Source organism: Macrotis lagotis, chromosome 1, assembly GCF_037893015.1.
Source record: "Macrotis lagotis isolate mMagLag1 chromosome 1, bilby.v1.9.chrom.fasta, whole genome shotgun sequence".
In the NCBI taxonomy this organism is placed as follows: domain Eukaryota; kingdom Metazoa; phylum Chordata; class Mammalia; order Peramelemorphia; family Peramelidae; genus Macrotis; species Macrotis lagotis.
The window spans coordinates 274619723-274641903 of record NC_133658.1 but is presented as its reverse complement, the minus strand read 5'-3'; the positions used below and the strand labels follow the sequence as shown (position 1 = coordinate 274641903).

Here is a 22181-nt window from a genome sequence, read left to right as displayed (position 1 = left end):
GGGACGCACGTCGCGCCAGGCCGGCCGCGCCCCGGGTGCCCCCCGCGGGCCCATCGCGGAGCGAGAGCGAGCAGCCCAGACGGGGGCCCCGGGCCCGAGCCCCCCGCCCCCCGGTTAACAGAGCGGAGCCCGGACACGCGGTGGAAAACATACACGAGATCGCTTTACTCTCCCGGCCCGGCCCGGCCCGGCCCGGCCCCAGCAGAGGGGCCCGCGGGCAGGGCAGGGCAGGGGAGCCCGCCGGCCGGGCCGGGCAGGGGCCCGCGGGCAGGGCAGGGCAGGGGAGCGGAGCCCGCCGGGCCGGGCAGGGGGCCCGCGGGAAGTGCAATTTTCTTTCCCTCCAAACTCGCAGTGTAGACCCGACGTCGTTAGTTTAGCAGGCTTCGGAACCGGTTTGCAAAGAAAGAAAAGTTCGGAATGTGTGGCCGCTGCGGGGCTCAGAGCCCGCGCCCGGGCCGGCCCGCGGGGCCGCCCTCAAAGTGCAGTGGACACCGCCCCCCGCGGAGGCGGGCCCGGAGAGCCGCCCCGCCCCGCCCCTCCCCCACGCCGGAGGCCGCAGGCGGGAAGCCCGGGGCCCGGCCGGAAGGGGCGGGCCCGGAAGAGGCGGGCCGGCCCCGCCCCCGCGCCGCGCCGGGGCGCACAAGCTTTAAAAAGACTCGTCCTCCTCTGCCCGCCCCGCCCCCGCCGGCTGGGCCCCACGCCGGGCCCACGGACACGAGGCGCGGGACTGCCGGGGCCCCGCGGGCTCTAGTGCAAACGGCCGGTGTCCTCAGGCACTTGGAGTCGTCACGGACACGCGCCCGCGTGGGGGCCGGGAGGGGGGAGTCCTCCCGGCGCCTGCCCCGGGGGGACCATAGCTTATTTCCTTTTTAAAAAGCGGGGGGCCGAGCTCGGAGGGGGGGCCCCCGCGGGCCGGGACGGCGGGGCCCCGCGGTGCAAACTGTGCAAGACAAGGGCCGCGGCGCCGGGCCTCAGTCGAGGAAGCGCTGGCAGGCCTTCTTCCAGCGGCAGGCCGTGCACCACATGTCCCGGTTCTCCATGCCGTACACCTTCCGGCACTTCTTGGCTTCACCCCGAGGCTTCCTGGGAAAGAACGGGCCGAGGTGACCCCCAGCCCCAAGAAGCCGGGCCCTGCGGGCGCTGCCCGCGTCCAGCACCGCGGCCGCCGCCCCCCCAGGCTGATGACCACTGGGCCTCCCGCCTCTCCCCGTGGCCCCCCACTATCGGAATTCTAAGAGGCTGCTTCCTTCAGCCTTCCTTCTCCTGCCCCAATCCCACCCCACTCCTCCTGCCGGTCGCCTCTGGCCTTTTTTTGGGGGGGGGAGTTTGCAAGGCCATGGGGTCAAGTGGCTTGTTATTAAGTGTCTGAGGCCGAATTTGAACTCAGATCCTCCTGACTCCAGGGCCGCTGCCCTATCCACTGCACACCTAGCTGTTACTTTATTTCTCATCTCCTTGGTTTCCTCATCTGTAACTACCCCTCTCAGAGTTCCTGCGACTCTGCTCTGAATTCACAGTGCTATAACAGACAGAAGGCACAGTGGCTAACCTTGGGAGTTAAGACCTGAATTCAAATGTGCTTAAAAGCTGTTCAACCCGGGCAATTTACATATTTTTCTCGGTATCAGTTTCACATTAAATGAAGGTAAGAGCACCGACATCAAAGGGTTCCTTTGATGATCAAATAAAACAGGCAAAATTCTTTGCAAACCTTTAGCATTATGTTAGTTACAGTTACAGAAACGCAAGTACAGATTATTCCTTGAATACTTGCCTTCAGAGAACTTTTTAAACTATTTTATACATGATTTAGTTGTGAACTTGGTTTCTTTATCCTTTTCTAACTGTTTCGTATTCATGAAACTTCTTACTCTGAATAGAATAAGGACTCTCCAAATACCCACTGGTGCTGGCCCTGGTCCCCCTACCCCAGCCCACTTGAGTACACAAGAACCAACGGTAAATATTTACTGAGTCTATTGCCCAGTAGAACTCCAAGTCTAACAGGCACAGAAGAGCTGGATTCTAATCTCAACCCGGCTGTGTACCAGCCCTGTGATCTTGGCAAGCCTTCTACCATCTCTGACCCTCTCTTCCTTGCAAATAAATGGAGAGGAGGAGGTAACAGGAGAGGGGGCTTCAGCACTTAACTCCCAGATCCTAGGAGGGGTCATTGCCAGAGGATCAGGGAGGGCTGTCTTTCCCCTTCCCAGACCAAGCCTTCCCTGACTCAGTCAACACTCACCTCACGCCTGTGGTGGGTTTGAGGCCAGAGGGCATGGCTGGTACAGGGGGCTTGATGATGGTGGGTTGGGGAAGCTGTGGCCCCTTATCCACTATCCCAATTGGATGGACTGGAGTCAGACATCCCTGGAAAAAAAGATACCAGCTAATCCTTCACCATCTCTTCCAAAAAAAGGCAGTAGTCAAGCCACGATTTAAGTACTCTTCAGCTTACCTGGTAGGCATGGTCTGTGTGGACATGACACAGAGTGGTCGGTACCACAGGGCTCAGGATGCTGGGCACAGCTGTGGTCTCAGAGGCAGTGGGGACTGGCAGATCCAAGCTGGGGAAGGCAGGGGGCACCGAGGAAGTGGGTGACATGGGGGTCAGGCTAGACAGGCCATCAGTTAGCGAATCCACGTTGATGTCCAGCTCTGTGTAATAGAAATCCTCTTCCCCATCACTTTGATCTGGCTCTGCCCGACGCCTGGGGAGGACAGGAGGGGGAATGGGATCAGAACAGAAGCCCTTCCCCTACCACTCAGGCCAACCCAAGCCCTGGCCATCCTGATCATACCCCAGGTGCACTGTCCGAATGTGCTTCTGTATGCCAGATGATGTGCTCAGCACTTTCCCACAGCTCTTCCACAGGCATTTGAACATTACTTTAACTGAATTCTTGAAGGAAAAATACTGTCAGAGTCGAGGTACTCCTTCACTCTTCTTCCCACCCTGCTTTTTCTCCACTCCCCCAGCCCCCAGCTCCTATGGACCTGCTTACCTTCCTCTTCCGGGGTATGGGGTCCCCAAACAGAAAATGGGCAGCCTCAGGGGGCAGTGGTGGTGAGGGAGTAGATGGAGAAGACTGGTCACTGGGGGGGTCCCAGCCCCAATCCCCACTGTTGTTGCTGCTGCTGTAGCTGCCAGATGGTCCAGCTGAGGTCTCCTTCCAAGGATCACAGCATGACTCTACCAGAAGGAATGAGAGAGGAAGGAAGATCCTGGGACCCCAAAACAGAGAAGGACCCCCCAAAGGATATCACTCCCAGAATAGACCACTGAGGCTAGAATGGCATCTCCTTGCTGGGGTCCCAAACTACCTCTCTACCTTCCCCACCTGGTACCTATCATCCTGCCCCAGCTACTCCCCAAGTCATTACCTGGGCTGAAGGGTACAGAGGGGGGACCCAAAATCAGGGGGCTAGTAGACAAGCTGGTTAGGACTGCCGCAGCCATGACTTCATCCAGCCCAGCCTTTCCTGGGGGGCATCTGCAAATTGTAAGGGGGGGGGATATGTTATTTCTATTGCCTGGGACTCTGGAAAAAGGGGGCAATCACAGGGAGAGGCAGGGCCCAGGGGCCAGTGTCTGCCCACACCATCTGGGTCAGGGCCAGGCTGGGAAGTCTGCCCAGGCCTAGGCGGGGCTCCAGGGGAGGATAAGGCAGATAAATAAGGAGCAGTTCTGGGAGGGGCTGCCCCTCACCTTCCCCTCTCCTAGCCGTCCTGACACGTGGTGGCACACATGCATCCATATGCCATCCCCATGACTTAGAAGCACCCCTGCCTGCCAGCCTTGTGGCTACCCATCTAAAATTCACCACAATCTTGCTGGGGAGATGGGCTGGCTCAGTCACCCCTCTAGAGGCCTGACTTCAAAATAATTTGGGGTAGCAGGAGTCTGATTTCTGTCATAACTCATGGCCCCGAGACAGACCAGGTTCATTTCTGATTCTGTGGTCCCACACCCAGGAGCATTGGGCCCCAGTGGGGAGCTGAAGTTGCTCAAAATGAAGCTCTTCCTGGGATGGGAGCCTATGCTCCCCCACCACCGCCAAGCCCACTTCCCCCCACTTGGAGGGAGGATTCCAACTGAACTGAAGGGAACTCAAGGAATCACACATTAACTAGAGTTATGCAATAAGACTGAGAACAAACAGCCTAAAGGGAAGGGGGAGTGAGGAGCAGGAATGACTGTCTGCAGCCCCAGTCTCTTGGGAGATAACTGATTAGCGAGGAGTGGGGGTGTCTGCAGAATTTAACCATGGTCCACATGTCAAATGCATGCTTTCTTTGCCCCCATTCAATCCACTTAGGGGGTGACCCCCACAACGTCATCAGGCAATTCTATTTGTCTGTCTCTCCCAGGACAGAGAACTGTATTTATAGGGTTAAGGATAATAATGGAAATGGGGAGGAATTCTTTGGCCTAGGGATTTCTATCCTTCTTAGGGAAAGGAACTGTCAAATCCCTTCAACTTTCTCCAGCAGTCAGAAAAAAAAACAGTAGGAAAAGTTTCTTCATCTTTTTTTGTGCCATTGCCCACTTTGGCTGTCTGGTAAAATCTAAGGACCCCTTCTCAAAATATTTTAAGTGAAGAAAATACATGGCATTACCAAGAAAAATCAATCATGTTGAAATAAAATGACCAAAAATATATATTTTTTTTAAGTTGACAAGCTCCAAGTTAAGAACTGCTACTTCAGGGCAACGTCTGAACTCAGGCCAAAGCCCATCTGTTTACTAAACCAACAGTTCCTGTCTCCTCAGCACCCCAACTCAGTAGCCCACTGGGCACAGAGAAGGGCTGAAGCTTCCAGTCCACAGGAAAGGAGCCAGATGGAGAAGTTGTGGACAGAGGTCTCTATGGATGGTCCAGCGCCAACTTGGTCGACCCTCTCCTACTCAGCTGCCCGGCTTCTCCAGCCCCAGATGCCCCCCAGCGCAGCTGGTTAGACGTCACCCACCTGGGGCAGCTGTGCCAGCAAGGGCATGGGTGCCACCCCAGGACTGATGCCTGTAGTCCAAGCCTCACTAACCTAATCCCCGAAGCTTGGACACAGAGGGCGATGGCCCCGGACCCAGGGTCCCCTCTGGAGCCGTGTGCCAGCCTGGGTGCCCGGACGGCGCTGCCATCCGGGCGGGGGTCAGGCCGGGGCTTCTCACCTCTGCCGGGGGACAGGGATGTAGGCGGACTGCAGCAGCCCGCTCTGGTCCCAGGCTCCGGCCTCGTCCCAGCTCCCCGGGCCCCAGGGGTCCTCGGCTTTGGGCCCGGGCAGCAGCTCCTCGGGCCCGGCTGGGCCACTGGCACGGAGAGGCGCCTGCCGACAGAACACGGGCCGGAATGGGGCGCGGGCCAGCCCCCCCCCCCCCCGCGGGCGCTGCGCAGGGGGCCCCGGGGGCATCTGCCACCACGCCCCGGCGGGCGCTCCGCCCCGACGCCGGCCCCGCCCCCTCCCGGCCCGGCCGGCGGGAAGTCAGCCCCGACACCGCCCCCCCCCCCCGCGCCTCGGGCCCGCGCGCCCGCCCCCCCCCCGCGCCCGGCCCCAGGGCCCCGGGCCCGGCCCGCCGCGGGGGGAGCGCCCCGTCCCCGCCCCCGCGCCCGCGCCCGCGCCGCCCCGACCCCCGCCCCTCCCTGCCCCGGCCCAAACTTTCTGCAGCCGCCTCCAGCGGCGCCGCCATCTTTGCAACGAGAGAAAGTTTCTCGGGAGGAGCCCCCGCTCGGGTCCCCGCCTCCCCCGGCGCCCGCCCCGGCCCCGGCCCCGGCCCCGAGGGCCCCGCGCCCCACCCCGGCCCCCGGCCCCGCCCCGCCCCGCCGGCCCCCCCCCCCCCCCCCGCCCAGGTACCTGCGGCCGCCGGCCGGGCCTCCCGGGGGCCGGGGCCGACCCCGCCTCCCGCCGCAGCAGAGACTCGTCCACCAGCACCGTGTAGACGGCGTTGCCCGCGGGCCCGGCGCCGGGAGCCGCCGCGGGGCCGGCCTTGCAGGCCGGAAGCACGCCGCAGCACAGCCCCCGGGCCGGGGGGCAGTGCGGGCAGCCGAGCGCGGCCGCGGCCGTCAGGCCCGGGGGCGGGGAGCAGATCCGGCCGCCGGCCGCCACGGCCCGCTGGGGCTCCATGAGCCGCCGCGCAGGGCAGGGCCGCCCCGCCCCGCGCCCCCCGCGTCGCGCCCGGCCGGCGGGCCCTGCAAGCGGGCCGGGTGGCTCGCTCCGCCGCGCGCCCGGGCCTGCAACAAGGGGGACCACGCCCCCCTCGCGCGCCCGCTCCCGGGCTCTCCCTCGCGGCGCGTGCAGCCCCCGCCCCCCCCGCCGCCCGCTCCCATTGGCCCGCGCGCTGTATCAACATTCCGAGCTGGAGCGTGGCCCGGAGCCGGCTCCCTCGCTCATTGGCCCGGGCGCCGGGGGGGGGGGGGCCGTGTCGCCGGGCGCCGCGGCCCCCCGGCCCGCCCTCCGCGCGCTCTCCCGCCTGCGGCCGCGCTCCGCGGCGAGGGTCCGGCCCCGGGCCGGGAGGAGCGGGCGCCCCGCGTGCCGGCGGGCGCGGGGATCCGAGCACGACTGCGGGGCGCCGGGAGCGCGGGGCCCTGGCCGCGGCGGCCGAGGCCGCAGACGCGCCGTCTGTCTCCCCGCCGGGCGGGTGTGTGGAGGAAGCGCGAGACCTTTAAGGCAAAGGTTTCTCTCCGCGCCACTGGGCCCGCCTGGCCCGGGGCCCGGGCGCGGGCGGGGCGGCCCGGCGGCCCTCGCAGGCCCCGCCCCCCGCGCCTTCTCCAGGGCTCCTGCACGCACATGGCGGGTTTGGAAGCCGCTGGGCCCGCGCAGCCCCGGGCGGGGGCCGGAGCCCGCTCGTTCCGCCGGACGGTGCCGAGCCGACGGGCGCCGCGGCTCGGGCGGCCCGGGGAGGCGCGCTGAGCGCCCTGCCCCGCGAGCCTCCTTCCCGGGCCCCCCGCACCGCCGCCTCCGCCCCCAAGGTCGGCCCTGGCTTCCGGACGGCCCCGCCGTGCCAGGAGCTGCGCTCCTCCACTGCCCCCGGGGCGGGATGGGGCCCAAGGCCCCGGAGAGAAAGGGAGGCCCTCGGGGGGCCGCGGGGCGAGTGCGGGGCCCGGGACAGGCGGCGGGGCGGCCCCCGCCCTCCCGGCTCTCCAGGGCCGGCTGCTCGCTCTCCGGGTTAATCTTCCACCACCAGTTACGTAACTGTAACTGTGGGGGCTGGGCAGCCGCAGGCCTGAGCTGCCTTGCCCCCCATAGCCAAAATCCACCGGCCCCGCAGAAACCACCCCCTCCGGATCCGCGCCCAGTCCTGCCACTCCAGCGCCGGGCACCTCCCGCCTCCACACCCGCCCCGCATGTGTCTTGTCTGAACCACCACCGCATGACTGTGCCCTCCAACACCTATTGCAACTCTGTGTCCCGAGATACTTAAAGACGGGGGTCTGCAAGCACTGGGGGGGGCAGGAGCCCAAGGAAAGCGCCTGAACAGGGCAGGGAATGAGTGGGACGCCCTCCGACTGCCTTCCCTCCTCGTCCCTCCACCCCAACTCCAGGATCACAGGTGTACAAGTACATATACAACTGGATTTCTTTTATTTCCCCACCCCATTTTCATAAATCTTCAGAGGGCCTGTGAGTTTGTGCCTCACCAGGTAGCCGGGGGAGGGCTATCTTCCCCAGTTCCTCCATTTCACGGATGCTCTCGTAAAAGTTCTCAGTGGGTCCATTTTCTGTATTCCTGCCCCAAGTGGGACAGCTAGTCCCGTGGGACGGATTTGTGGCTGGACTCGAGCTCTGTTCATTTGCGGTCTCCGTTACAGGGGCCTGTGTATCTCTGTCCAGCTGGTGACACAGAGCTCTGTTCCAGGTGGGTTCCAAGGGTTTCCGGCCTGGCTTGTTGACCTTGGAGTACAGAACCTCCACCTGTAGAAAAAAGGCAGAAACCAGTGAGCTGGATACCAGGGAGGACCTGGTCTCTTCAGTCTACATCTTGCTTTAGGGAGGGAGAAGGAGGGGCCCCAGGAAAGAAAGGAGAAATTGGGAACAAAAAGGGGAGATACTCTCAAAAGCTACCCCAGCACCTCCCCTCCCCCATACCTCTTCTTCCCAACTTGCCAATTTTCCCCCATTGTTCCCTCCAGACCTACTTTACCTCAACTGTTTTTTCAGGTTGATGGACTCCTCTCTCCCCAGGGATTGAATCACTTGGATCTGTCGTTCTGGGTCCCACCTCAGCCTCTTTCTTGATCTTCTGTACAGAGGCATACTCTGCCAATACCAATTTCTCTGAAATACTCAGCTGTTTCTCTCCCATTTGTGTTATTGGGGGAGCTCTTGGGACAACTGCCAGTCTCACATTGGAGTAGGTGGACTCCAGGACCAAGGAGTCTGAAACAAGTGGAGGCTGGGGCAACTCACGGTGAATAAAGACAGGAGGCACTGTGGTCATCTGAACATCAGCCCTGATCCCTCCTGGCCATCTTGGGTACAGGAGGTCGAAGCTGGTAGGACGCTGGGCTAGGAAAAAGGACAGCAAATTGGAAGAAAGATGATGGCACTTGGGGTCGAGAGAAGCAAACAGAGAAAGGAAGAACTACTTGGTCCCTTGTGGGTAGGATGGGAAAAAGACTGGATTGAAAGGGACAAAGGATTCTTCACCTTTATTGTTCCTGGGGACCTGGTTGAGTTCATGCAGCTTGGAGTCTGATTTGCTGAATGAACGAAGCTGGGTCTGTCTCAGCAATGACTAGGGGATGAGGGAAGGAAATCTAATTAGTATTTTCGGCAGTTTCAACCGTAAGCCACATTCCCTTAAAGCCCCTGTAAAGGTATGTGTGGGGTCCCACCTAAAGTCACTCACCACATCTACTAGCTTCAGCCCAGACTGCTGTCTTCTTCTCCTCTTCCTGGAGAATAGGAGAAGAGGGAAAGGGGATTAGTCTTTGCTGATAGTGAGTTTCAGGCCTTGAGTGGGAGGGATTTACTCACAATGGCCAAGACTCCCTAGTCACCACAGACTTTCACTTCCACTCCCACCTATCAGAAAGATGGAGAGAAACTGAACCAGAGGAGCATGGGGGCTAAGGGCAAAGTATCATACCTGATTGATGTCACAGTATCACATGATTATAGATCTGTATTAATTTTTCAGGCATGCACAGCACTGTCCTCACAATCATGTGAGGTATGTGTAATAAGCGTTTACCATCTACATCTTCCAAATTAGGAAACTTGTCTAGGTTGATGCTGACTACCTAATCCAGGATTTGGATCCAAGTCTCTCTAACACTCATTCCACTATATCATGCTGCCTCTAAAATATTAAAATCTAAGTCTCCAACACACTTATTTTACTGAGGAGGAAACTGAGGTACAGAGAAGGGGAATTACCTAGAGTCATGTGGAAAGTTTAAAAACCACCACTTTGTCTTGCTTCAATTCATTCTGCATATTTTCTGTCACACAACTCTGGCTTCATCATCTGGTTGTTGCACATAGGATAAAGGCCAAACTCCTTGACTTGTCAAGGTCTTCACTGATTTGGAGCAACTGACACTTTCCTAGCTTCTTGTCTTACTGTCCCAGAAAATACACCATTTTATATTTCCTTTAGCTCTTTCTCTCCCTCTCTCTTTCTTTTCTCCCACCCACACCCAACCCTGGCCTCTTCCTCCTCCTCTTCTTTCTCCTCCTTTCTGCTACTATCTCTCATTCCCATTTTGTTCTGTGGAATTATATTGCAACTCATTTCTAGGGTGTTTCTAGGGCTGTGAGGAAGGACATGAGGTCACAATATTTAGAGCTGGAGAAAAACCTTAGGGATCATCTAATTTAATCCCTTCATTTTTACAGAAGAGAAAACTGAGTAGCATCACGGTATGTTAGATCTGGAAGGGACCCTAGAATTCTCTTTTTAACAGATGAAGGAATTGAGACCAGTACAGGTGGAAGGATAGAAGTGGCTTTGAAATCAGTTCATTGTTCTTTTAGCTACAAGTTTCTTCTCCACCATACACTTTGTTTCCATACTCTTCCCTTCCCTATTCCCTACTCTGAAATAGCAACTATCGTTCAAGACCAGCTCAAGTTACATCTCTGTCAGTGAAGAAAGATTCGGGGCAGCTCAGGCTGCTATTTATCTCCTTCAACCAAAGCTCTATTTTTTTTTTATTTTTTAGTTATTGCAAGGCAATGGGGTTAAGTGGCTTGCCTAAGGCCACACAGCTAGGTAATTACTAAGTGTCTGAGGCCAATTTGAACTCAGGTACTCCTGACTCCAGGGCCAGTGCTCTACCCACCATGCAACCTAGCCACCCCAAAAGCTCTATTTTCTTTAATACATTGTGCTCTACATTTAGCATCTTCTTTTGCTTCCTCAAGTCCCACCTCTCCAACCAGCCTGTGAGCTACCCTAGAGTTCCTCATTAGTTCCTCCCTATCAACTACACAAGCCCTTTGGGTGTATGAGATCATTGAATAGAATCCATGCAGGGGTAATGGAGTTATTTTTGAATGAGTGACAGAGGAACAGACATACCTGTAACAGGTGGCACACGAGGCCCAGAGCCAAAATACCAGGGTCAGGCCGCTCAAGACCCAAAGGGCTGAAGGTGGTTGAAGTTGGGGGTCAGTCTGAACCACTGCCATGCAGGGAGCTGTTGTGCTCTGTCCTGTGAAGGAGGTGCCAGGTAAGGAAGTATGGTGTAATTGTAATGGAATTAGAAAATCCTAATTTGAATGTCTGAAGGATATAACCCCTTCCCCACCCCCCTCCAAGAGCAGGTGGTGGGATGCCGAGGGAGGGGATGCTCTGACTCAGCGAACAGGAAACCCAAAACTTCTCAGCCCCCCTCCCCCACTGTTTGTGGTATCTGATGTAACAGTGCCTGAATTGGTGCCTTAAAAAGTCATCCTTACTGATCCACAACCATTTATGTCTTATCAGGTTGCTATGTAAGGTGCTTCCAGCCTGGGAAAACTTAGTTGGATTTAGCCTAGTTAGATTCTTGAGCTTCCCCACATTCCCCCATGGCAAGGTGTTCTGCCACACCTAGGTTCACCAAAACTCCTGGGGGTTGGAGAGGAGGAACGACGAGATTGGCTTATTCAACCCACAGTGCCCAGTCAAACTGCCTCCTTTTACCCACCCCAATAATTATACCTAGGAGATATCAAGTCCTGTCGACCTTGAATCAGTTGTGGCTTACCCTGAACCACACACAAGCATTCTCTACTGACCCCACAAACCACAAAGTCTATATGTAGACCTTATTGAGACAAAGGTGATTTCATTTTAAGTTCACTAAATTTAGTCCCACTAATTCAGATCCTGCTTTAACTTTTATTTTGGATGAGAGAGTAGAAGAGGAAAGGGAGAGGAAGGGATTGATGGTGGTGGAAGGAGTGGTGGTAGAGTTGATCATTGCATCTATTGTGTGAATTGTGTAGCGTATTTCTGATGAGAATGCATTTACTTTAAAAGTCCAACGGTGAGGAAGGCCTGGTAAGGCATCAGCCTCAATTGCTGGAAAAGGAGGGAAACTGCCATTCTCCCTCCATCCTTCAAAATGCCTTGATGACTTCTGAACTCTGGGGTCAGGGAGCTACACATAATGGGAAGAATGAATCAATCTCATGGAGGGATTGAGGAAAGGGACCTTACCTTGAGCTTCAGCTCCTGAGCCCCCTCCTTCTAATCCACCCTGTCAGGGCAGCAACAGAAGCCCTTTCATACAACCATCTGCTTTTGTTTCCTGCCTAATGACCCCATCCCCCCCCCCCCAAGGTTTTAAGAAGTGATGTGAAGACTTCTTGTAAGGGTGAAGAGATTCTTCCTCCAACTCAACAATGGAGACAAGGCACTTTCTAGTTTTGAATCAAAATCCAGAGGAGTACCTATGGGTGTGGATGACTGACTTGATAGGAACAGAGGCTAGGAAGCAGGATGAAACTGGCTAATTGCTGAATTTAGTAAATTCCCCCCACCCCAAATCTAAGTACTAGAATATTTTAATTGCTACCCCCAAAACCAGTAAAATTGTCTTTGCTTGGGTGAGTCAATAGGCAAAGGGTTCAAGGAAGTACTTCTCCAAATTCCTAGAAAAACTAATTGTGGCTTTGACCTAGATTCAATCCGAGACAATGTCTAGGTGTCTCTTCCCTTTCGGTCTTTGGAGAGGCTTAATTCTCTTCACTGACACTACGTTTGAAGAGCATTTAGCAGACTTGATCCGTAAGTTCATCAGATAAGTGGGACAGCTTCTGTACCAAGGATATTAACTTCTAATTAACCCCTGCCTAAGCCTGGGAGATAGTTGTGACTAGCTCCAGAGGCCTTTTCTCCTAGTACCCAAGCTGTCTATACACCACTTACTTTTAGTCTTGCAGACCCCACCAGTCACCGGTGCTGCTTTTGCTGCGGCCAGGATCTCTTACTTCACTCTGCTGGAGGCTGTGGACCTGCCAGCTAACCTCAGAACCGTTCCAGCATGTCTTCTAGTAGTAGCTTCTTTGTTCAGCCCCCACCCTCAGCTCATTTCCTGGTCCTTGCCTAACACATCTCCCCACCCAACTCTCAATGTAGTTTCTAATCCTCTATCACCTACTCTTCATTCTGCAGAATGGAGGGACCTAGCAAAGCACTGCTCCCTCTGCTGGAAGCATGTTTCAGTCTAGCACCCTTAGCCCCCTATTCAATTTGTTAACGAATTCCAAGCAGTAAACCAAAGACCAACAGCCAAGTCACCACCCACCTTGTACATTGGTCACTTGTATGGAATTACAGCCAATCTGAGGGTGAATTTTCCATGCCCTGATCTTTCTCTGATTTCTTTCCTATGACAGATAAGTCACATTTGGACCAGGAATAAGGCTGAGGTGGAAAATAGATTTTCTCTCATCTTACCTATTGCTTTTTGCCCAAATTGTCAGGGCTACTTTTGAAGGGGTAAGAATAAACCAGCCACAAGCTCTGGCCAAGCAATCCCCACACCCCATCCCACCCCCTTTATTTTTATATGCTTCTCTGACCTATGGCCACATGTACCCAAGGAGCCACCCAATAGTTCTGGTCTCAGCCCTCATCAAAGACTCTCCACTTCATGACACAGCAACGTCACTTTAATCATTTTAAGAAAAACTCCTTCCTAAGGCCTTGTGGCATAACAAACTGGAAAACAAGTGTCAAGAAAAGTATTCCCCCCTCCCAAGATGAGGCTGTCCCGAGTCAAAGTACCATCAGCACAGCTCGGGTCTGTTTGGACAAGCCTGAGGTCAACAGGAAAGTGAAGGAGACCTGGATCTACAGGCCCTGCTCCTCTGTTCCATCTGCTCTCCAGGGTGGGGGTGGGGGTGGGGGTGGGGAGTTGACACCTGACCTTCCTATCACAACTCAAACTGCACTCTTCTGTAGAGTGGAAGCCACAAACTTAGCTGATAGGTGAGGCTGGGAGGGAGTCTGGCTCTGGGGGTGTGTGGGAAAAGGTGATTTGTTTTAATTTCCTTGCTCTGTCTAAAGAAGGTACAAGTCAGGTCCCCAAGTCTAGTAGCTCAGGAGGCAGAAACTAGGGCTCCAGCCGGTCCATTCCCTGGGAGCCTCCAGCTAGCCCTAAACCCCTATCCCTTACTATCCATACTTGTGCCCAAAAGAGAAGGTCTCCAGTCTGTGAGGCAAAAGCAGAACTCACTAAGGATGTCACAGGTATCCCTAGGGAGGCCTGCACCCTCAAGTACTGGGGGCCTAGGAATAGGGGAAGAGAATGGAGAGAACTCAGACCTCCAGCCTAGGCCATACCCACTGAAAGGTAAGGATGTGTGGGTATGAGGGGGGGGGGGCTGGGGGAACATGGGAGGAGAAAGGGAGGATGGACTCGGGAGCCAGCAGAGAACTCCCACTTCAGCACTAAAACTCTGTCATTTTCTTGTGTGTGTCAGCAGTCTTCTGTTCTCGCTGCAGACCTGCCTCCTGGGCCCGGAGATTCTTCAGCTCCTTCTGGGCTCCAGCCAACTTCTCTTCCAGCTGGGCTGTGGCCACGCTATGCCTAGAAAGAAACCATAAACTAGGCTCAGCTTTGGTATCAAGGAAACCTTCCCAAATTAATTCAGCTGAATCTCCAGTCTCTGCTATAATCCAAGATTGGATATTGATCGCAAAGTTGTGTTTGATTTGTTTTTCTATTAGACTAGAAGTGAGAGTTCAGTGAGAGCAAGGGCTCTCTGCTTTTTACTCTAAGCCAGGGCTGTCCAACTTTTTTCACTGCAACAATAGACAATATATTTTGATTTGCCATTTTAGTGAGAGCTCTACAGCTTCCTTTACTAAAGCATTTAGTAAACTCTCAGGGGGCCCTACATAAAATTTCCCTGGGACCCCACTTTGGACAGCCCAGCTCTCAGCAATTTAAGAGTGACTACACCCCCTTTGAGGGACTCAAGACACATATGAAAATTGACAAACTGAACTAACTCTACCCTTACAAGATATTCCTCTCTGGAACCAAGTACTGTTCATATAGTCACAGTCTGGTGGGGAGAGTTCAAGGCTACTAATCTCTTATACTTTTATACACATACTAATAAAAAAACGTGCTAAAATAATGACTGCTATATAGTTAGCATTTAATAAATGCTTGCTCATTTGATTCCAACAGGCTAGGGTAATTTCAGATGCACAGAAAAACCCTGTCTTTCTTGTCTCCCAACTGACATAACTTCTCCCTAATGCTTTCCCTCTCCAGGAAAAGTCTAAATCATACCGGCCAATGTTCCGGGCCAGGGCTTCCTGTATGCTTCGGATGTCCCTTTGAGTTTGCTCCACCTTCTCCAAGATCTGGAAGAGTTGAACACTTAGGGATCTCTTGGTACTCTTACTGGCATGGTAGAGCTCCTTGCTACTCCTCTTAAGGGATGGGACCTTCTCTTTCTCTTGGACCCTAGGAACCTTGCCTTGGAGTTTCTCATTTAGGAAATCAAACACATTGCGTTGGGGTGGGCGTCCCTTGACTCCATTCCCCTTTGCCTGGCTTTTCCTTGGCTTGCCAAGGTCTGGTTTGATACTCTTTTTCTTCTGGAGAATTTCAGCACACTGATCTAAGGACTTCCCCTTCGGAAGCACTACAGCATGGATGGGCTCTACCCGACCCTCAGCATTCTTTCCAAGACCTAAGATGACAAAAGTAGGTTGGAAACAGAAGAAAAACATTATCCTTCCATTTGGAATTATAGAAAATCATAGCTAAAGTCAATGCTAACAAATCAATACCATTCTTCAATGTAAATATGAAGAGTGTAGTGTATTGAAGACATGCTTCAAGGGCAAAAAAAGTTACCTTTGCCAAACTCATAGCCCATCTGAGTGAGAAGTTTGGAACCAATTCCTCGGGTATGTGCCTCCCAGCCAGCAAATGAGGAGCTGCAAGCAGGGCCCCAAGACCCTTTATCCAAGGCATCCGATTCTACAACTGCAAAAGAACAGAAGTGGAGATCAACTTAACTAAGAAAAAAATCCAAGCAGCAAGGGATTCCACCTCATGCAACCTGAATCTAAAGCTTAATTATTCCCATATGCTTTTCGGCAGAATGGACATATAATTTGTTTTTTTTTAGGTTGTTTTTAGTTTTTGCAAGGCAATGGGGTTAAGTGGCTTGCCCCAGTCCACACAGCTAGGTAATTATTAAGTGTCTGAGGCTGGATTTGAACTCAGGTACTCCTGACTCCAGGGCTGATGCTCTATCGACTGCACCACCTAGCTGCCCCCATAATTTGTTTTTTGTTTTTTTTTTGCAAGGCAGAAGAGGTTAAGTGACTTGCCCAAGGCCACACAGCTAGGTAATTATTAAGTGTCTGAGGCCAGATTTGAACTCAAGTACTCCTGACTCCAGGGCCGGTGCTCTATCCACTGTGCCACGTTAGTTGCCCCATACATTTTAGTATCTTAACCTGTACTTATTAGACTCCTCTGTAAGGAGAATTGGAACTTCCAGGGATATTTCTTTTCCCCTTTAAAAACAAATTATGGGGGGAGCAGCTAGGTGGCACAGTGGATAGAGCACCGGACCTGGAGTCAGGAGTACCTAGGTTCAAATCCGGTCTCAGACACTTAGTAATTACCTAGCTGTGTGGCCTTGGGCAAGTCACTTAACCCCATCTGCCTTGCAAAAAAAAAAAAGACACTAAACTGTAGATGGTGGGCAGTAATATTAGAGTCTTTAGAGAACAGCTGCAATATGGCCTGTTCCCCCTTCTCTCTTCCTTATCAACAGTTAACACTACCTCTTCTACCCTGACTTCCATATTCATCTCCTCTTTAGATTAGTACCTATTACCAACAGAAGCTCCAGGGAAGTTTTGTGTTAAGTTTTGTATTTTGGCAGCTGGTTACAATGGATGAGTGAGATTGGGAGTCAGGAGCCCATGTTAAAAACTTGGGTCTATCATGGACTAGCTGAGTGAATGTGCGCAAGGAACCAGGACCCTCAAAACCTTCACTCTCATTTGTCAAATGGAAATGACATGGGGGTAGCTAGATGGCACAGTGGATATAGCACCAGCCCTGAAGTCAGCAGTACCTGGGTTCAAATCCGGTCTCAGATACTTAATAATTACCTAGCTGTGTGGCTTTGGGCAAGGCACTTAACCCCATTTGCCTTGCAAAAATAAAAAAAAAATGGAAATGACACTTGTCCTATCTTCCTTGTAGTGTTGCTGTGAGGAAACACTCTTCAAATACCAAGGCACTATAGAAATAAGAACTACTAAAGAACCCAAAATGACTGGGATGAAACAAAATACTCTCTGAAGAAAGATGCTATCCCTATCGTTCCAACTGCCTTCATGAGAACAGAGAATTCTACATTTCCTATAGGCTAAATTGGAATGAAAAGGATATTAGGGCTCCATTGTCCCACATCAGTAAAGCAGTTATCTTAGTACCTTTGGCATAGCTGGAATCATCCACATCATCTCCATCAGTCTCTGACTCTGAAGAAGTATTGTCTTCACTGCGTAGGGGAGGCATAATACCATCCCCCTCTACCACAGTTTCTTTGAGAAGCAGTGAGTCAAATTTAACTGTATAGTAGCCACTGTCCACATCTGTGAGAAGAAGAGTAGAACACTGATCATGTGGAACAAACAGGATGGGGAAAAAAAAAATCACAAAACTGAAATTGGAAACTAAAACATTAGCTGAGGAAAGTGATACAAGAACCAGAAGGCTACTTACTGCCCAAGGATATAAAATGTTTTGTGTTTAGCTGAATATAATAATCTATTGTTTCTATCCAAGTCTAGTGTTTTGTTCCAATATTCTCCATCAGTCTGACTATGTTATACCTCCAGTCAAGGAAGTTTTTGAGGCTCCCTAATAGCTGTAATATAAAAAAAAAGCCAGCCTGTTTGATATTTAAAGAACTTCCAAGATAACTCCAATTTATTTTTTTGAGACTAACTTCACATTAACTCTGTCACTTATTCCATATTCCAGTCAAAATGACATATTTGTTGTTTTCTGTGCATGACATTTCAGCTCCAGCGTCTATTTTGCAGAGTCTATCTATCTCTGATCCCTGGGATGCCCTCTCTATTGACCTCTGCCTCTAAGTTTCCTCCTGTGTGAACAGATCCAATCATTCTGGAGAGCAATCTGGAACTATGCCCAAAGAACAATAAAACTGATCATTCCCCTAAGAAGATCATCCCAAAGAAATAAAAAATTGGGAAAATCATGTTGAAAAATATTTTTAGCAGTTCTTTTTCGTAATGGTAAAGAATTGGAAATTGAGGGTTCTGTCCATCAATTGGGGAAATGACTGAACAAGCTATGGTATATAAATGTTATGGGCTTCTGTTGTTCTATAAGAAAAATCATGAGCGGTGGGACTTTAGAGAAGCATGGAAAGGTTTGTATGAACTGATGCTGAGTGAAGGGAGCAGATCCAAGAGAACATTGTACACATTAATAACAAAAGTTGATGTTGGGGGATTGCTAGGGGGTATAATGGATAGAGCACTGGCCCTGGAGTCAGGAGGATCCGAGTTTGAGTTCGACCTCAGACATTTAATAATTACCTAGCTTGTGAACTCGAGCAAGTCACTTAACCCCATTGCCTTAAATAAAAATTGATGTTGATCAACTATGATGGACGAAGCTCCTTTCAGCAGTTCAGAGATGGAGAGACTTGCTATGGACAATGCCATCTACATCCAGAGGAAAAAATATGTGGGATCTCGGTGTAGAGCAAAGCATACTATGTTCACTTTTTTAAAACTTTTGTTTTTCCTTTCCTTGGTTTTTTTCCTTTCCTCTTGATTCTAATACCGCTTTCACAACATGACTAATATGGAAAAACATTAAACACAGGTACACATATACAACTTTAACCAAACTGTTCACCACCATGTGGAGGAAGGAAGGTAATAGACAAATGTGAAACTCATAAATTTGCAAATGGAGGAATGTTGAAAAGCTACCTTTGTATGTGATTGGAAAAATAAAATAAAAACTTCAATTAAAAAAAGAGTTTACTCCTTCAAGGTTCAGCTCAAGTATTACTCCCTGATAACTTGAATTGTTAGTGCTCTCGATACTGAAAACTGCTTTATACTTATATTATATGTATTTTGTATTGATTTATCTGCAAATATTTACCCCAGTAGACTCTTTAAGTTCCTCAAGAACAGGGACTGTTTTATTTTTATTTTTAAATTCTTAGCATGATGCCTTCAATATTATAACAATAATAAATACTTGTGGACTCTATGAACTAAATAAAGATAGATCTTTGACAGTGTGTAGGGGATCAATTTTACTACTCTCATGTATTCTATCTGGTGGCTCTAAGGAACTATACACAATCTGAGGTTGGTTTTACTGCTACATTCAAAGAACTTATCAATAATTGTTTTCATTAAATATTACCACCAAAGCAGTACAGTTAAATGAACAAAGAGGTAGAAAAGAAACTAATGGCATTCCCTTTCAGTATTCAATATATGATGAAAATAAAGACACAAAATTTTAACAACAGATTTTATCTGAATCTTGGGGGGGAAAAAAAAATCTGAAATCAGATTCAGTTTTCAAAAATCACCAGCATGAGGCAATCATTTCAAGAGATGCTCGTTAGAGAAATCCTTAGTCTTCTCTGTCCTAATGGCTCACCTGTGATTCGGGCAGGATACCAAATTCCATCATCATATTTAGCTAGACAGGCTGAGCCTGTATGCAGGACACTCAGGTCAGGCTCCTGGAAGGGGCGAAGCTCATCCACAGCAACTACTTGCCCATGGGAGAACCTGCAGGGATTGGGTTAAGCACAAGTCAAATATTCCCATCCATAAATGGCACTAACATCAGGTACCAAGAAGAAATAAATCCAGTACCTGTCAGAACTTGCATTCAAATGCAGAGAATCAGATGCCAAAAAAGAGGTATCCCATTCAAAAATAAGTGGGAGTTTGCAGGCTGTTTTACTTATACTACTTTGGTGGGATATGTCTTTATAGTAAACTCTCAACTATCTGGAAGTGGATTACCAGCTCAGGAGTTAGCCAGTTTCTTTATGACAACCAGTTAGGTCCCAAGTTTCCAATATATAGTTAAAGTTAAGAGCTCACACAACTGTTTCCACACAAATTCTCAAGTGTGAAGATCTTGGATTATATATCATATTTTTCACACCAATGCTCATTTAGTTGAACTGAATTCTCTTAATGAAAAAGGCTATGTAGAGTCAAGGAAGAAGAGTTCCATATGCCAGCTTAAGGCCAACATAGAAATATGTCTCTCCATAAACCTTGCAAACGAGAACAAAATGAAAAACCTTTAGGTATCCCTATACCACCCCATCCCTGCCCCTCCCCAAGACACATGGGAGTAAAGCCCCACCATTGCATCTCACTGGTCACAAAGGGTACTCACTGTGGGTGAGTAGCTACAGCATTTGCAAGGTTGCTTCAACACATGTGCGATACAGGAGAACTCAAAGCACTCAAAGAAGTATAGTCCTATTTAACAGAGGAGTAAACCGAGGAGTGGAGAAGGGGAGATGTGCCTAGATCAAACTCTGGTCCAAGAACCCTCCTCCCAAAATGTACACCCTCCACCAAAAAAAAACCAAACAAACAAACAACCCAACCCTAATTTCTAAATACTGCCATGCCCTATATTGCTCTGATGAGGGCAAGAAAACAACACTGAGAGTGCCTCAACTACCTTGCACCTCTTGGCAGCATAGGAAATGATTAAAAAATGAAACCAATCACTCCCCACCATTCCAAGCTGAGGCTGCTGTCCTCAGCTACCTGAGTGTCTCCGGGTACCTGTAAGGGTAGAATGGGATGGAAGAGAGAATTACCTGCAGTTCTCTTTGAATCGGCACTTTCCCTCCAGAAAGAAGGGACAGGGCTTTAGGGACTTGTGAGTCGGGTAGAGATAGAGTACACGAACCCCTGTTGTACCATCCTCTGCATGCTCGGTCCCCACAATCATGGCATTGTGGTATTCCAGGGTGCCCCATGAACTGTAGTAGGGAGCATTCACCTTCATCCCACTCAACTCTTCCTCTTCTTCCTCTTCATGCCCAGATCTGTCAGGCTCAGTTTCTCCTCTTTCAGGAGAATTTGCAGTTTCAGCACCTTGAGCCTCAGAATCTGTTACGTCACGAATGGCATTCTGGAAAGCCAAATACTCAGCTTCATCCCTAACAGCATTCTCAATGAGGCCAAGGCTTGGGTCCAGGGTGGCCAGGAGCTTACTCTTCTTGATAGATACAAGACTGGACTCGGTTAGCTCAATCAGCTGTTTTAAATCAGCCTGGAGCTGAAGTAAGTCAGCCTTTTCAGTAGGGTCCAAGCCAGTCCCCAGGGCCAGCTCCACTTGCTGCAGTTGGACATGGTAGGTCTGGATGGAAGCTTCCACACTATTTTCATCCATCCTGCAGAGGCAGTCTGTAGCTCTTCTGGTGATCTTCTTAAGTATTCCTACATCCTCCAAGATACTGGCTAGGAGGCAGGTGCTCCACAACAAACTTTAGGAATCTTGAGCTGAAGAGAAAAAAATAGGGTCATTGGATCAAATAGGAAGAAATCTCTGTGTTTGTACCCTGTCTCTCCCTCTCAGACTAGGGGGAGTGTCATTTACTCTTTTCAGCTGACAGCTACCGGAGAGCAAGACCAACTAGGGAAGACAAGAACCACGTCTTCCTTTAAAACTAAGGTTTTTCAACGTAAAGTCTGACAAATTGCTTTCTGTGGAGGGGTGGGGGGAAGGGAAGTAAGATGGGGGAAAATTGTAAAACTCAAATAAAATCTTTAATAAAAGAAAAAACAACAAAAAAGAAAAGGAAAAATAACATAAAATTAAGGTTCCTAAATTTAAGAGTTGTCATCTCCCGAGGAAAAGCAAGTAGGAGGAACAGACAAGCCAAGCCCCAGGGAAGGAGGAGGCGGGATTGGATGAGGCCGGGGGAAGACGAAAAGGTAGGGAAAAGATGGAGGAGGAAGGAGGGATGGGGGAGGGGGCGGGAGGGGAGCGGAAGGACGCGAGGGGAGGCAGAAAAGTGGGAGGGGGAGGAGGGATTGTTTACCTTGTATGAATGGCGGGTGGACTCGGCGGCCTAGATGTTCCCTCCCACCAGTACCACGCGAGCTCCTAGGGGCAAAGAAGAAGCGTAAGGAGAGAAGTGCGCGGAGGAGTGCAAGCACAGCCGAGGGAGTGCGGGGAGGGGGAGGGCGAGGCGGGCGGCGGCCGTGGGGGAGGGGACGCGCGGCCTAGCTCGAGGGCGTGCTCCGCAGAGACCTCGCCCACAGGGGCGCGGGCGGGGTCATCTCTCCAGCCCCCTCCTGCGGCCCGCTTTTTGGGGGCCCCACCCCCGTAAGCGCCGCGTCTCTTCGGCCGCTCACCCCTCAGGCCCGGGAAGCAGCCGCCGCCGCCGCCACCTCCGCGGCCGCCATGAAACCTCCGCTCGGGCAGGCCGACCATAGATGCCCGGCTTCTCCCGGCTAGAGAGGCAACCGACGGCTCCGCGCTTCCCTCACGGCGTCGCCACGAACCTACCGGAACTGCCTCCGCCGCTTCGGCCCGTCCGCCGGAAGTGCGGGCGAGGGGGGGGAGGCCGACGAGCCTTACCGCCGGCCGGCCCGTGGTGCCTGCTGGGATTCGTAGTTTCCAAAAGGCCTTTCCTGTCTCCCAGAGGTC

At 51.8% G+C, this 22181-nt stretch overlaps 4 protein-coding genes across 7 annotated transcripts in view; 1 reads left to right on the top strand and 3 right to left on the bottom strand.

The window, feature by feature from the left end:
- Positions 1 to 577: 577 nt before the first annotated feature.
- SLC2A4RG (SLC2A4 regulator) lies at positions 578 to 6135 on the bottom strand. Of its 2 annotated transcripts, XM_074210512.1 has the most exons (8): positions 5851 to 6135; positions 5171 to 5325; positions 3385 to 3494; positions 3006 to 3193; positions 2802 to 2902; positions 2459 to 2711; positions 2246 to 2370; positions 579 to 1083 (listed from the first exon to the last, which is right to left on the bottom strand). In XM_074210512.1, the coding sequence occupies exons 1-8, from the start codon at positions 6118 to 6120 to the stop codon at positions 972 to 974; spliced, it is 1314 nt and encodes a 437-aa protein (XP_074066613.1). In that variant the 5' UTR covers positions 6121 to 6135; the 3' UTR covers positions 579 to 971. The 2 variants fall into 2 exon arrangements, with proteins under 2 accessions (XP_074066612.1, XP_074066613.1); XM_074210511.1 differs by lacking the exon at positions 5851 to 6135 and having other exon boundaries at positions 578 to 1083; positions 2802 to 2917; positions 5171 to 5424.
- Positions 6136 to 7569: 1434 nt separating this feature from the next.
- Positions 7570 to 12971, bottom strand: LIME1 (Lck interacting transmembrane adaptor 1). Of its 2 annotated transcripts, none has more exons than XM_074210500.1 (6): positions 12359 to 12971; positions 10523 to 10655; positions 8846 to 8891; positions 8644 to 8731; positions 8138 to 8502; positions 7570 to 7908 (listed from the first exon to the last, which is right to left on the bottom strand). In XM_074210500.1, the coding sequence occupies exons 2-6, from the start codon at positions 10630 to 10632 to the stop codon at positions 7597 to 7599; spliced, it is 921 nt and encodes a 306-aa protein (XP_074066601.1). In that variant the 5' UTR covers positions 10633 to 10655; positions 12359 to 12971; the 3' UTR covers positions 7570 to 7596. The 2 variants fall into 2 exon arrangements, with proteins under 2 accessions (XP_074066601.1, XP_074066602.1); XM_074210501.1 differs by having other exon boundaries at positions 12738 to 12971.
- A 500-nt stretch (positions 12972 to 13471) lies between these two features.
- On the bottom strand, positions 13472 to 22059 carry ZGPAT (zinc finger CCCH-type and G-patch domain containing). 2 transcript variants are annotated; one of them, XM_074210499.1, is made up of 8 exons: positions 22041 to 22059; positions 21571 to 21635; positions 20341 to 21028; positions 19146 to 19279; positions 16916 to 17077; positions 15312 to 15443; positions 14739 to 15144; positions 13472 to 14024 (listed from the first exon to the last, which is right to left on the bottom strand). In XM_074210499.1, exons 3-8 carry the CDS (start codon positions 20916 to 20918, stop codon positions 13886 to 13888), a joined length of 1551 nt encoding a protein of 516 aa, XP_074066600.1. In that variant the 5' UTR covers positions 20919 to 21028; positions 21571 to 21635; positions 22041 to 22059; the 3' UTR covers positions 13472 to 13885. The 2 variants fall into 2 exon arrangements, with proteins under 2 accessions (XP_074066600.1, XP_074066599.1); XM_074210498.1 differs by lacking the exon at positions 22041 to 22059 and adding an exon at positions 21887 to 22034.
- The window catches only part of ARFRP1 (ARF related protein 1), a 22702-nt gene continuing 22297 nt past the window's right edge, over positions 21777 to 22181 (top strand). The window contains 2 exon segments of the mRNA XM_074210504.1: positions 21777 to 22121; positions 22124 to 22178. Of these exon segments, the coding sequence (XP_074066605.1) occupies positions 21968 to 22121; positions 22124 to 22178 (209 nt within the window). The 5' untranslated portion in view covers positions 21777 to 21967.

Coding starts and splice junctions, on each gene's coding strand:
- SLC2A4RG (XM_074210512.1), bottom strand. CDS start 6,120: ATGGAGCCCCAGCGGGCCGTGGCGGCCGGCGGCCGGATCTGCTCCCCG. Junction 5,326..5,850: donor GGCCCGGCCGGCGGCCGCAG/GTACCTGGGCGG, acceptor TTCTGTCGGCAG/GCGCCTCTCCGTGCCAGTGG. Junction 1,084..2,245: donor AAACCCACCACAGGCGTGAG/GTGAGTGTTGAC, acceptor GTTCTTTCCCAG/GAAGCCTCGGGGTGAAGCCA.
- LIME1 (XM_074210500.1), bottom strand. CDS start 10,632: ATGGCAGTGGTTCAGACTGACCCCCAACTTCAACCACCTTCAGCCCTT. Junction 8,732..8,845: donor GGCTGAAGCTAGTAGATGTG/GTGAGTGACTTT, acceptor CTCATCCCCTAG/TCATTGCTGAGACAGACCCA. Junction 7,909..8,137: donor AACCTGAAAAAACAGTTGAG/GTAAAGTAGGTC, acceptor TTTTTTCTACAG/GTGGAGGTTCTGTACTCCAA.
- ZGPAT (XM_074210499.1), bottom strand. CDS start 20,918: ATGGATGAAAATAGTGTGGAAGCTTCCATCCAGACCTACCATGTCCAA. Junction 17,078..19,145: donor GTATCCTGCCCGAATCACAG/GTGAGCCATTAG, acceptor TTCTTCTCACAG/ATGTGGACAGTGGCTACTAT. Junction 15,145..15,311: donor GGGCTATGAGTTTGGCAAAG/GTAACTTTTTTT, acceptor TTGTCATCTTAG/GTCTTGGAAAGAATGCTGAG.